This window comes from Mytilus californianus, unplaced genomic scaffold (genome assembly GCF_021869535.1).
Source record: "Mytilus californianus isolate M0D057914Y unplaced genomic scaffold, xbMytCali1.0.p SCAF_5, whole genome shotgun sequence".
NCBI lineage: Eukaryota > Metazoa > Mollusca > Bivalvia > Mytilida > Mytilidae > Mytilus > Mytilus californianus.
Window position 1 is genome coordinate 1,037,846 of NW_026262701.1, and position 14,987 is coordinate 1,052,832.

At 31.8% G+C, this 14,987-nt stretch overlaps 1 protein-coding gene across 17 annotated transcripts in view; it reads left to right on the plus strand.

The window, feature by feature from the left end:
- LOC127702032 (kinesin-like protein KIF28P) overlaps window positions 1-14,987 on the plus strand; it is an 89,107-nt gene that overhangs the window by 20,964 nt on the left and 53,156 nt on the right. For all 17 annotated transcript variants that reach the window (XM_052206008.1, XM_052206018.1, XM_052206014.1 and 14 more), the window contains exon 6: window positions 347-471. In XM_052206008.1, the coding sequence (XP_052061968.1) occupies window positions 347-471 (125 nt within the window). The remainder of the gene's footprint in view (window positions 1-346; window positions 472-14,987) is intronic.

Consider the following 14,987-nt stretch of genomic DNA (forward strand, 5'->3'; position numbering starts at 1 on the left):
AATTTTCCATTTTAAACTGGTTATTTCTGATTTATATATAAAAGCAAATAATGATGATATGGTTTGAATAGGTAAATTAAAATTTTTTAAGTTCTTAGACCACATTCATTCTGTGTCAGAAACCTATGCTGTGTCAAATATTTAATCACAATCCAAATTCAGAGCTGTATCAAGCTTGAATGTTGTGTCCATACTTGCCCCAACTGTTCAGGGTTCGACCTCTTCGGTCGTATCAAGCTGCGCCCAGTGGAGCATTTTATTATATTGGTAGCTATATTCTTGGTAATAGTTCTTTAGTTAATGTTTATCACTTTATTTGACTATGTTATTCTGTTATAAATTTTAGGTCCCACGATGGCTTTACAGAAGATTCTGATGGTATACTTGTTGATAAACCTGGTTCTAAGTATGCTAGTCAACGTCGTGTGTTTGAAGATCTGGGACAAGGAGTATTAGACAATGCTTTTGAAGGTGAGAGATAAAGATCTATATTAGCATGACCAAAAACTGAAGCTTATTATTTACACTGGGCATGAAGTATTGCTATATATTGTTCCACTGACTGATTACTTAAATTCATAGATTATACAAAGATACATAAAACAAAGCATTACTGAGGCTGCTTTAGTTGACCAACTATTGAAAAAGTTTATCAGCTTCTTTTCATATATGTGGGGGACATTTTCATAATACATCATAGATTTGTAATTTGTCTCTGTGTGTATGTGTTATTCTCTATAACATTTTTTTATATTCTGTAGTTGAATATAGATTATAAGATATATTTTTGCACCTCATGTTTGCGGTATACCATCTTTTCCACAAGTTTATTGTTTTTCTGTTTGGTATTAAATTGATAATTAGATCCATTTTGTTACATCTTGTGATACGTTTATTTGGCAATTGCCATGGCAGTCAGCAGGGTTTAAGAACATCAGTTGCTCGACCTGTTGGTCAAATGTGTTTTGTTGAAATATACTTTTTCACTTTTTGGTCTTTTGGAAAATGTTGTTTGTGCTGTATTTAGACTCCTCTACCAAGAAATTTGTTTTGCATGCACACGTATAAAAATTGTGGTTTTTATACAACGCAATCATAGGTTTTCAATTTAGACTTGTTTATAAGATATATATATATTTTCTATTTTGATAATTTTAGACTTGGGATAATTCAGAGTCTAACATAACTTATAACTCTTATCTGCAAACTTTTCTACTCAATTTTACTCCACACTTTTATTGTCATCATAAGGAAGATTAATTTTAAAGTGCTTTGATACAATGTGTCTATAGTGGTTTCATATTTTCCAACTTTTCTACTCCTGATGATATTTCCTTCAGGTTTACTCCCCGCCTTGCTTTATTGTCATTGTAAGGTAGTGATTTACTGTTATATGGAAATGTTTAATAGTATTTTGATTCAAAAGAATTATATCTTCCTTAGTAATACTAATAAACATTGTTAATTATTAATTTATTCTCATTTATTGGTGTGAAAAACCAATCAATATTCATATCCTTCATAAAAATCTATAACTGCGACCTCAGCTGATATTACAGCGTCACAGGTTTTTCACGTTTAAATATTGGCTTTAAATAGTCCTGGAATTCATTTCTCATTGATTTTATTATATTGAAATATATTTTTGTTGTCTGAAACAGCATTGATTTTTAAACTGAACAGCTTAGTTAGACAATAGAAAGTTTGTAAGAGAAAGCTCTTTCAATATCTTTTCAAGCCAAGTTGTATATTGTTGTTGTTACGATGGCAGTTTTATCTCACTTGAAATGTTAGTAGTATTGAATATCAAATTTGAAACTTTTAATGATACAAAACAAAGAAATTCTGTTATCAATCAAATCTGTTCACATTTCTTTATTTTATTTAGAAATAGTATAGATGCTATAGGTAGCAAATTAGACCGGGATCTGTAATGTTACTTCTGTTTCATAAACTAAATAAGTTTATATAAGGACTGTTTTTAACTACACAACAATAAAATACAAGATATGTATACAAGCAAGATGTTTTTACCTTTTTGATTTAGTTTACATGAATGTTCTGAGCTTCAGTGAGGAGCTTCATATATATCAATGCCATTGTTGTAGAAGCTCATTACTTGAGTACTAGATATTACTGACTGATTACATTTAGTGGGATATTTCCTTTGGATGTTAGCAATTGACATGTGGACAGTTATTTAAAAATAGAATGTCTGCTGTTGGCATTTGCTTTTGTTATTAAATGTCTATGGTTGTTATATTGACAGGTGTTTGTAATTGAATGTCTGATGTTTACATGTAGACAGGTGTTTGTAATTGAATGTCTGTTGTTTACATGTAGACAGGTGTTTGTAATTGAATGTCTGTTGTTTACATGTAGACAGGTGTTTGTAATTGAATATCTGTTGTTTACATGTAGACAGGTGTTTGTGATTGAATGTCTGCCGTTTACATGTAGACAGGTGTTTGTGATTGAATGTCTGTTGTTTACATGTAGACAGGTGTTTGTGATTGAATGTCTGCCGTTTACATGTAGACAGGTGTTTGTAATTGAATGTCTGTTGTTTACATGTAGACAGATGTTTGTGATTAAATGTCTGTTGTTTACATGTAGACAGGTGTTTGTGATTGAATGTCTGCCGTTTACATGTAGACAGGTGTTTGTGATTGAATGTCTGTTGTTTACATGTAGACAGGTGTTTATAATTGAATGTCTGTTGTTTACATGTAGACAGGTGTTTGTAATTGAATGTCTGTTGTTTACATGTAGACAGATGTTTGTGATTGAATGTCTGTTGTTTACATGTAGACAGGTGTTTGTGATTGAATGTCTGCCATTTACATGTAGACAGGTGTTTGTGATTGAATGTCTGCCTTTTACATGTAGACAGGTGTTTGTGATTGAATGTCTGTTGTTTACATGTAGACAGGTGTTTGTGATTGAATGTCTGCTGTTTACATGTAGACAGGTGTTTGTGATTGAATGTCTGTTGTTTACATGTAGACAGGTGTTTGTGATTGAATGTCTGCTGTTTACATGTAGACAGGTGTTTGTGATTGAATATCTGCTGTTTACCAGTAGACAGGTGTTTGTGATTGAATATCTGCTGTTTACAAGTAGACAGTTGTTTTGATTGAATATCTGCTGTTTACATGTCAGCTGTTGACATGTCAGCTGTTGACATGTTGACAGTTGTTTGTGATTGAATTTCGGCTGTTGACCCGTTGACAGTTGTTTGTGATTGAATGTCTGTTGTTGACATGTTGATAGTTACATTGTAATTGCATTTCTTCTGTTGACATGTTGACCGTTGTTTCTGATTGAATATTTGCTGATGACACATTGACAGTTGTTTGTTATTGAATATTTGCTTTTGGCATGTTGACAGTTGTTTGTGATTGAAAATCTGATGTTGACATATTGACATTTGTTTGTGATTGAAAAACTGCTGGTGAAAGATTGACAGTTGTTTGTAATTGAATATCTGCTATTGACAAGTTGACAGTTGTCTATGATTGAATATTTGCTGTTGACATGTTGACAATTGTTTATGATTGAATATTTGCTGTTGACATGTTGACAGTTATTAATGATTGAATATTTGCTGTTGACATGTTGACTGTTGTTTGTGATTGAATGTGAGCTGTTGACAGTTGTTTGTGATTAAATGGTGGTTGTTGACAGTTGTTTGGGATTGAATATCTGCTGTTGACAGTTGTTTGGGATTGAATATTTGCTGTTGACACGTTGACAGTTGTTTGTGATTGAAAATCTGCTGTTGAAACATTGACAGTTGTTTGGAATTGAATGTCTGCTGTTGCCATGTTTACAGTTTTTTGTTATTGAATGTTTGCTGTTGACTGATGTTTATAATTGAATATCTGCTGTTGACACATTGACAGTTGTTTATGATTGAATATCTGCTGTTGACATGTTGGCAATCGTTTATGATTGAATATTTACTGATGACGTGTTGACTGTTGTTTGTGATTGAATGTAGGCTGTTAATTAACAGTTGTTAGTGATTGAGTGTTGGTTGTTGACCATCTACATCGTCTGATCTACTAAGTACCAAAAGTGACTTATTCCTGAATATGACTGTTTTTGGGAGTGTGAATTTGCATTGCTATTAGACGTGTCTTGTTATTTATACATCCAACATGGTTAGAAAATACAAATAATTGCACCATTAATCAAAATTCTATATTTATATTCTTGTAATGGTTAGAAAATACATAAAATAACACCATTATAAACTTAATCCCAATTTTATATTTTATTTTAAGAAATTTACCTGTGACGTCATTTTTTGTGGCATTGATACATCATGACACACAGTTCATAATTCTATTGTGCTGTACTTGTGTACTGTCGTAAATTAATTTGAGGTGTTTGTTGTTATTCTGTGGTTTACATGTTGTAATGTACTATTATATTATTTATTTATGTATTTCTCTGTTCTTGTGTTTATTTGTACTGTATTCCTGTCATGTAATGTTTTCATTTTAGCGGTATTTTTAACATTGCCATATAAGCAGGAGATTTGGCTAGCATTAAAACCACTTCAACCCACCATTTTTTCTTAAAATGTCCTGTACCAAGTCAGGAATATGGCAGTTGTTATCAAATAGTCTGTTTCTATGTATGTTGGCATTTGTTTTTGTAGCAGTTCAGTGTTTCTGTTGTTCCATTGTTTTTCTCTTATAGTTGATGTGTTTTCCTCGGTTTTTGTTTGTGACCCCGATTTTTTTCAGTTAAATCCATTTATGACTATTGAACAGCGGTATACTTGTATTGCCTTTATTGTTGACAGTTGTTTGTAATTGAATATCTGCTGTTTACATGTTTACAGGTGTTTGTGATTGAATGTCAGCTGTTGAAAGTTTAATGACTATAAACCCTGGAGCACTGGAGTTTTTTCTACATTGTGTTGTCTGTCTTTATCATACTGTTTTGATATTTTATTCCTTTTATCTAAACCTTAGAAATAGATTCCTGTTTTGATTGCCACAATTGATATATTATATTATCTGTCTTTGTTTTTCTATGTTGTGTTTTGTATACTGTTTTTCGTCTTTTGATCTATTTCTTTTTTAGCCATGCCGTTGTCAGTTTTTTTTTTTGGACTTATGAGTTTGAATGTCCCTTTGGTATCTTTTGCCTCTCTTTTATAAATATGTAATATCAGATTTTGTAATATTATATATTATCAAATTTAGATAATCTACTTTTATGATTCATGTGATTGTTTTTTGGAAATAGATATGCTAAGTGGGTGTTTTCAAAATATAAATAAAATAGGGTAACAGTATTATATTGTACATTTTTACTTATAAAATGTTTAATATCTACATGACTATCATTATATCAACGTTATGGCATGGATCTTTTTAGGTTGCCTAGTCCCAATCCACAGTTTGTCATTTTTATCAATACTTAGACTGAAAGGATATTGTATACCTAAATCTCTGACTTCTTTACATACAATAACCTCCCCAGTAGGACTTAATACATGTAGGACATAATTGTACCTATCAATAACTATAACCATATTTGTAGAGGTTACTGCTATATCTTCAGGATAAAACTCATCAAATGTTCCATTATAAGTCCATTGGAGTTGTCCCCCTTTATCTATCACCACCACCCTCCCTTTTCCATGCCAAATATGGTCTGAATAATCTACAACAAATATAAAATTATTTTTAGTACAGAGTTTGGCTGGCCATATGAACAGTCTCTGATTGTCTATATCATGCTCATAAGTATGTAGTATGATACCTTTCTGATTTATCTGTACAACTCTTCTGACACTGCCTACCTTAGGTATTGATACAACTCTTGATTCACTAAATCCTACAAATATTTCATTTTGATTATTCACATGAACACCTAATGTACACAAAGGGGCAAACGACTTAAATGTCTTTATTTTGCCATCTTTGGTATAAAGTTTTAAATTCTGTTGTTTTAATGATATCAGTAAATCTCCATTGTCCATCATTGCCATGTCATACACATACAGTCTTACTTCTCTTTCACTCTTCATTCTGTCAGTCTGTAATGATACTTTCTGTAAGACCATACTTAAATCACTTCCTATGAAAGCTGAATTATCATCACACTTGATAAATTTACTAATAGTACAATTCACATTTTGATAAGTTTGAAGAAGTTGAAAATCTGGAACATTATAAAACATTCCAAAAAGAACACTAGTTGGAAGTTTTCCTGGAACGAATTTTCTTTCTTTTAGTTCCATGTGTCTAACAGTTTTATCTGGCATTGGTTTGTCTAGAGTAAAACTGGTTACCAAAATACCACCAGCAAATGGGGAGCGCATTGTTTGGTCCAGCTGAATTTTCCTCTTCTCCAGTTCATCTTTTCTTTGTCTTACAGAGTGTATTTCTTTTGTTATGAGGTCCTCAGTTGGTTTCCATTGTTTATCTAGGTCTGATAAAAGTCCATCAGCATATTTTACAATGTTATCTTTAAATTCTGTAATTTTATCTTTATTCCCTGTATATTGTATAGTTCCTTCAGACAGCAATTTTTGCAAATTCTCTTCTTTCTCCTTGAAATGAGGAATATCTGATTCAATCATGTCTTTCATGTCTTGTATGATTTTCAGTTTCTTGTCATAAATATGATCCAGTTTACAATAGATATGCTCTTGATGACCTTCAATCAAGCAATCAGAACACACTGGCCTATCACAGTCCTTACAATACAATACACACTTCTGGTCCCTGTGTGTTGAACAAGGTAGTTTGTTTAAGTAAGATTCATGGGTGGTTTCTACAGCATCTTCACTGCCACAGTCTTCCAGATTAGTAACATAATGTTCATTTGATAGTGCTATTTTTGAATGAATTTGTTGATTACACAGTTGACACAAAAGCAATTCACAGGTGCTACACTTCCATTTAATAGAAGATTCATCACAAAATTGACATAACTTAGAAGAGCTGGGGCAGGCCATGTTTGATTCAAATGTTAATTTGATACATTTTTGTCAATATTATATATTTGATTAATAATCTTATGATATAGATGAAGATAGATAAAGGCCATGCTAGTTTGAAGTATTTTGTTTTTTGACTATTTCAGATTTGTATCATTTGTACAAATTCTTGTAATGCGAGATGAGTTGTCAAAAATTCTATCTCAAACTTCTAAACACATTTGACATTAAGCCTCTAATAAAATGGCAACATTTCTCTCATTAAACCCCAGAAAAACATAGTACAAATCTCTTCCATTCTGTGAAAATTTTATTTGTTAGTATGAGAAAGAGATTCCAAACAAATTAGTATATGATTATAATTTGATTTCAAAGAAATATTTTCAAAAATTTCATTGTAACACCTGTTAATTTGCCTTTCCACATTTTAAAACTTAATATTTACATTGATATGGCCTAATCAGACTAGTATTAAGTTGTGCAGTGTGAAATGCTATTTAACTCATATGAAAGTCCAAAGATAGTATTTATTTATATACATGTATATGAAACCTACTGTATTTCCCTACCAGTAATTTTTTGTCAGTTGATGATGTCATATCTTGTTAAATGATTTTTTCTACCCATTTTCACTTAAGAACTACAGTTGTCCATTCCTGATCAAGAAAAAGCATGAAATTTATCAAGTGTTATTTTCATTTTTGTAATGGACCCTCATCCAAACATCGAGGATGTGATGGATGTGGGTCATTATTTAAATTAGCCATGAGGTTTTTTGGATTTAATGTGAACATTTGTCAACAAATTATCAATGTGTCTTTGCTCAGCATTTAAAGAAAATTTTGATGCACGGGTGATTGCTAAGGTGGTAGATAAGCCAATACATATATCTCCCCATCCTTTTTAAAAAGAAATTTAATGTAGTAAATGATTTGTGGGTACAGATGTTGGTGGGTTATGGAAGGGAAATTAAATCCTTTTAAGCCTTACAGCTTATTCAAATAATGTCCCATTACCCATCACATCATTGAAGTTTGGATGAGGGACCATAATGTTTAATGTGAATATTTAAAGGACAAACAATGGACTAGAAATAAAAGAATAGTTCAAAATAAATATTTATCAAAGAAAAAGACTCACAAAGCTTTATAAGATGTGTATATTCTTATATCTATTGATATCAAAGTTGATTCCCACACTTTTTTTAATGCTATTATTCTAATTCTTTCCTTAGTCAAGTAAGAGGACTGATACAATACAGTATGATTGACAACTGTCATTATTTACATACAGTTATACTCAAAGGTGGGAATATTAATTGGAATCGCCTCCACTTTAAAGCCAATCTTAATTGACCATAGTAGATATCTCTTGTATAACTTAATTGAATAGGCACTTTATTTTACAGCTCAATTTATACCTTGATACAAAATTAATTGTTAATTATTGACTCTTTAGGTTGCACTTCTGTAAAAATATACAATGCAAAAATTATTCCAAAATTTTTCCTATCTAATTAAATGGTCATTTGATAAATCTGGTTACAAATTATTTGCTGCAACTCATATAGACTTTTTCTCTAATGAGAAATGTAAATATGCTAGAAACTTACTGGAGTGGTGATGAGATGATTAAAGCATTTAATTTTCTCCTTGACAACAGATATGTACGTTTCAGCAATAATGTTTATCGACAGATTGTAGGTATTCCTATGGGCACCAATATTCCCCTTTAATAGTAGACTTGTTCCTTTACTGTTATGAATCACAGTTTATGGCAAAACTAAGTAAAGAACCATCTAAATTCCATTTAATTGATAAATTCAACAACACTTACTGTTATTTTGATGATATTTTTCGTTAGAGAATAAAAAATTCTCTTACTATACTACTGAAATTTGCCCAAAGGAACTGACTTAAAATAAATCTAATATCAACAGCAATAACTGTCCTTTCCTAGATTTACATATTTCAGTATTACACCAAAAACTGTACACAAAACGTAACGACAAAAGGGATGATTTTACTTTCCCTATTGTTAATTTTCCCTTCTTGGACAGTGATGTTCTTTTGTTCTTACGGTGTTTATATATCCGAACTCGTTCGCTATGCTGGTGTCTGTAGTGGTGTTTTGGATTTTAATGAGTGTAATCTATGTAATACTAGTAAATTATTAAGTTAGGGAATTCGTTACCACAAATTATTTAAAACCTTTTTCTGAATTTTTTCATAGGATTTGATTGCAAAAAAAAAAAATGACCAGGTTTGAGTTATGCTTATGCATATTAATTAATTGTTTCCAGCAAATTAATAATAATTGAATCTTAAATAAACCTAAATCATTGAATAATTTCCAATGATTATAACACTATTTTACAAGTACAATAGACCCTGCTTAAAAAAATAAGGAGTGGTATGATCGCCATTGAGACAACTATCCACCAAAGTTCAAATGGAGTGGATGTATTATGTATGCAATTATAAGCCAGGCACATAAAGAATGCGGCAGGATCACACATTTTTGTGTGAGCTCAACCCTCCCCTAGCCTGGGACCATTGTGTAACAGCAGAACATAAAAACAAACTTTAAAAATCAATTGAAAAAGGCTTAACTCATCAGATTGATACAAAGCAGAAAAACAGCAAACAAAAACACAAAACCAGACGTGGCAGGGTATTTACCCATCCCTCATCTCTAACAACAGCAAAAAACACTATGTACAGATCTGAGAATACTTGCAGTTACTTACAGCTAGTTCAAAACCAATAACAATTTATAAAAAAATCATATATCTAAGACTTAAATAACAATCCATACACATCCATTATCCAATGGATTTAGTGTAAAGATATCTTTAACAGTCCGAGAAAACATGACCTTGTGCCATGCCAAAATACAGGTATCAACAGATTGTAGTAAAGTGAAATAACATATGTGTATTATACAATGATGTTTAGTTTAGTTTTAATTATTGATAACAAAATCAATATCTATACCAATAAAAATAATATTCAAAGATTTAATTACAGTGTTGAATTGGTTACCTCTAGTTTGCTTCTACTCTATATATCTGTACTATGTGTGGTTTTTTTTAGTCGCATTGACCTTGTTTATCACAGAGATCCAGATAAAAATTCACAATTTGGGTTTTTTACCCACCAATTTTGATGTTACAGTGAATTGAGTGAAATAGTTTTTTCAATTGCATTATTAATTCCAGATCATTTAATTTGTGTCTGGTTTGTTTCAACTTCCTCCAGTTTTGCATTTTCCATCAATTTATATAAACTGGTGTTACTAGTGGGGCAATAACTGATTACCATATTTCTAGAGCACATACAATCAACCCTGGTCAGACTCTACTTCATTATCAACATATTCAATATCAGGGGCAAGTTTGGCAATGTGTAAATTTTTATTGATAATATCCATATGTTCATTGCTCTCATTTTGTTTTGTCACTGCTGACAGTGGAATAGTTGGGGTGCCTTTGTGGCCCCAAACACTTGTACATGTCGTAATTTTGTTGTCTCAGTGGCTTGTGGTAGATTGATTTACTTTCAGAGCAATATATATATTAGAGCTGTTTAATCAATTTTATTTAGCCATGGGTTCTTTCTGGGTTGTCGCCTTCTCCATTAAGGAATTGACAATGTGAAGCTTACTTTTGTGCTTCTGCACAGCCATCTGTTGTCAATAGTTTAACAGAATATACAACTGTTACTAGCTGTGCTTTTTTCTGCCTCTCCAACTAGTGGTCTGCATAAGAAAATTTTATAAACTGGTCCCTTATGTTAATCAGGTATACAGCTTTGAGTTACAGATGATTCCTTCATACAGGGACCCAGATTAGATATTTGATGTAACACTATTTTTAGAACTAAAGTAGACCTCCTAACTCTGACTTCCTTATATTACAAAAATAGATTTACGTAACAATAATTTATCAATCAGGGTAAACAATACACACGATAACCACAAGTAGGGTTTAGAACGTATAGTTTTGACATATAATTTGGTTTTCCTTTGCATGAATTGGGTTTTTGAAAACTGCAATTGTCAATTGAATTGGGTTTTCAATTGTTTTTAATGTGTAATCACGCAAATACGCAGCTTATCTGGAGCTCTGTATCAATATCATATGTCTTGTCAAGTTAACAAATTTGAATAGCCTTATTGGATTATCTGCAGGTTATAAAGCTACTAAATGACCAGAAAATAAATTTTTAACGCAACCTGATATTTTTGGGAGCCTCAGATTTCCTTAGTTGGTGTTCTAAAAAACCAAAATAAAACAAGGTAACAGTATTATGTTGTTCATTTTTATTCTTAAATGTTTAGTATAGACATGTCTAACATTATTGTTTATTAACTTTTGACTGTCCCTCTGGTATCTTTTGTCCCTCATTTATTTGAGTTCCAAGTTCCAATCGATAGTGTGTCATCTTAAGCAACACTTAGACTGTGAGGCTTGGATATGCCATATTGTTTGACTACTTCACTCATCATTATGTCCTTCCCTAATGTTACTTTTTGTAAAATATTACTTAAAGTTCTTGCCATGAAAGCGTAATTATCATCAAACTTTATTAATTTACAAATGAAACTTAAACAAGATTCAATTCATAAGTTGAAAATCTGGAACATCATAAACCATTCCAAAATAATCTTGGATTGGTTGATTAGAAAGTTTTCCTGGGAGGAATTTTCTTCCTTTAAGTTCTATATGTTTCACAGTTTTATCTGGCATTGGTTTCACTAGAGAAGAACTGGTAACAAAAACACCAGAAGCAAATGGGGAACGTAATGTTTGGTCCAGCTGACTTTCCTTCTTCTCCAGTTCATCTTTTCTTTGTCTCACAGAGAGAAGTTCTTTTGTTATGAGGTCCTCTAGGTCTGATAAAAGTCCATCAGCATATTTTATAATGTTATCTTTAAATTCTGCAATTTTATCTTTATTTCCTGTATATTGTATAGTTCCTTCAGACAGCAACTTTTGCAAATTCTCTTCTTTCTCCTTGAAGTGAGGAATATCTGATTCAATCCTGTCTTTAGTGTCCTCTATGATTTTCAGTTTCTTGTCATAAATTTGATCCAGTTTACAGTATTTATGTCTTTGATGACCTTCAATCAAGCAATCAGAACACACTGGCCTATCACAGTCCTTACAATACAATACACACTTCTGGTCACTGTGTGTTGTACAAGGTAGTTTGTTTAAGTCCTATTTACGACTGGTTTCTACAGCACCTTTATTGCCACAGTCTTCCAAATTAGTAACATAATGTTCATTTGATAGTGCTATTTTTGAATGAATTCGTCGATTACACAGTTGACACAAAAGCAATTTACAGTTGAAACACTTCCATTTAATAGAAGATTTCTCACAAAATTGACAAACTGAAATAGTCTGTGCTTTTTGTATGAAATTAGAAAAGCTGGCCATGATTGATTCATAGGTGGCTTATTTGATTTTAATTTGCTACATTTATTTGATTAATAACATTATGATATAGATGTAGATTATTTAAGGCCATGCAAATTTAATTTTTTTGTTTTCTTTTAACTTTTCAGTTTGTATCATTTGTACTAATACAAATTCTTGTAACATTAGATGAAATGCCAAATATTTGATCTCAAACTTCTACTTATTATGCATACAGCCTTGTATGTGATGGCAACATTTCTCATTTCATATTAAACCCCAACAAAAACATTGTAGTACAAGTCTCTTCCATTCTGTGAAAAGTATGTTTTTTAGTATGAGAAAGAGACCTTTTGCGTTGGTGTTGTCATCAGAAGACAAATTTGGTTTCCAGACAATAACTTTAGTTTAAGCAAATGGATATCTATGAAATTTTACGAAAAGGTTGAATACCACAAAAGGGAGGTTAGGACTGATTTTGGGGGTTATGGTACCAACAGTGTAGGAATTAGGGGCCAAAAACAAGCATTTTTCTAGTTACCAGACAATAACCTGTGTCAAAGTTTATGGAACGCTCTGAAATTGTACATTTTTCCTGAAAAGAAAATAATTTTCAAAATTTCAAAAAAAAAATTTGAAGGGGTTTTTTTCAAGAAGTTTGGGAGGGGGGATTCTTTTTTCATAATTTTTTTAGGGTTCATATTTTTTTCTTCAAAATTATTGAAATTTTCAAAATTTGTTATAATTTTTTTTTTGTAGGGGGGGGGAGGGATTTTTTTTCCATTTTGTTTTACGGGTTCATACTTTTTTCTTTAAGATTTTTAATATTTTTTTTGTTTTTTTTCCCTTAAATTTTCCATTTTTACATTGATTATTTCTGATATGGCAGGAGATACACACCAAACAGGGTGTGTAAATTATTATATATAACAGATTAACTAAGTATTGTGCAACAGCACAGTATTGCACAAAAGCACAGTATTGCACAATAGCACAGTATTATGCGTTATCACAGTATTGCACAATAGCAAGAAATCTTCGATTGTAAATAAATACAAATCTTTTAACCAATTTCAATGGGATAAATTTAAAATCTTTAATTTTGGGGGGTTCTAACCTTGTATTAATAACTATTGTGGATATTGGGCCCAATTTTTAAATTGGTCTACATTGAGGTCCAAAAGGTCCAAAATTAAACTTTGTTTGATTTCATCAAAAAACAGAATTATTGTGGCTCTATGATATGCTGAATCTTATCAAGATGCTTGATTTCTTGATTGACAACATATTTGTTACGTTTGGAGGACGTGTTTTTCAACAGACTGTCGGAATTCCAATGGGAACCAATTGTGCCCCTCTTCTTTCCGTCTTGTTTCTTTATTATTATGAGGCTGACTTCATACAGGAACTTCTTAGGAAGAAAGATAAGAAGTTAGCAATATCCTTTAACTTTACGTTCAGCTATATAGATGATGTTCTCTCACTAAATAATACAAAATTTGGTGACTATATTGAACGAATCTATCCCATCGAACTAGAGATAAAGGATACTACAAATACAGTTAAGTCTGCCTCATATCTTGACTTACATCTATAAATTAACAATGAGGGTCGGTTGAAAACAAAACTTTACGACAAAAGAGATGATTTCAGCTTCCCAATTATGAACTTTCCATTTTTATGTAGCAACATTCCAGCAGCGCCTGCATACAGAGTATATATCTCCCAATTGATACGATATTCCCCGGTTTGTATTTCCTATCATGATTTCCTTGATAGAGGATTGCTGCTCACAGGGAAGCTATTAAACCAAGAGTTCCAAATGGTGAAGTTGAAATCATCCCTTCGTAAATTTTATTGACGCCATCACAAGTTGGTTGACCGTTATGGAATAACCATTTCACAGATGATATCTGATATGTTCCTTATGTTGTAACTACAATACCCTTCCCTTTTCATGAATGTGACCTATTCAATTAGACTATTTACAGGATTTGTAATAATATAAGTAACACGACGGGTGCCACATGTGGAGCAGGATCTGCTTACCCTTCTGGAGATCACCCCCAGTTTTTGGTGGGGTTCATGTTTCTTAGTCTTTAGTTTTCTATGTTGTGTCATCTGTACTATTATTTGTCTGTTTGTCTTTTTATTTTTGGCCATGGCGTTGTCAGTTTTTTTTTTATCTGTGAGTTTGACTGTCCCTCTGGTATCTTTCGTCCCTCTCTTATTGTATATTTAGATTTTTTATTTTGGGCCCTGTTTTCAAATTAGTCCATATTAAGGTTTGAAGGGTCCAAAATTAAACTTTGTTTGATTTCAACTAAAACTAAATTTTTTGTGTTTTTTTATGCTGAATCTAACCATGGTTTTAGATTTTGGTGTAAGACCATACTAGGTAAATTAAATGTCCCATTTCAAATTTTTAAGATCTTTGACCACATTTATTTTGTTTCAAAAACCTATATTATGTCAAAAAATTTGATCACAATCCAAATTCAGACAGTATCAAGCTTGAATATTGTATCCAATTTGCCCCAACTGTTCAAGGTTTGACCTATGCGGTTGTATCAGGCTGTGCCCGGCGAAGCATTT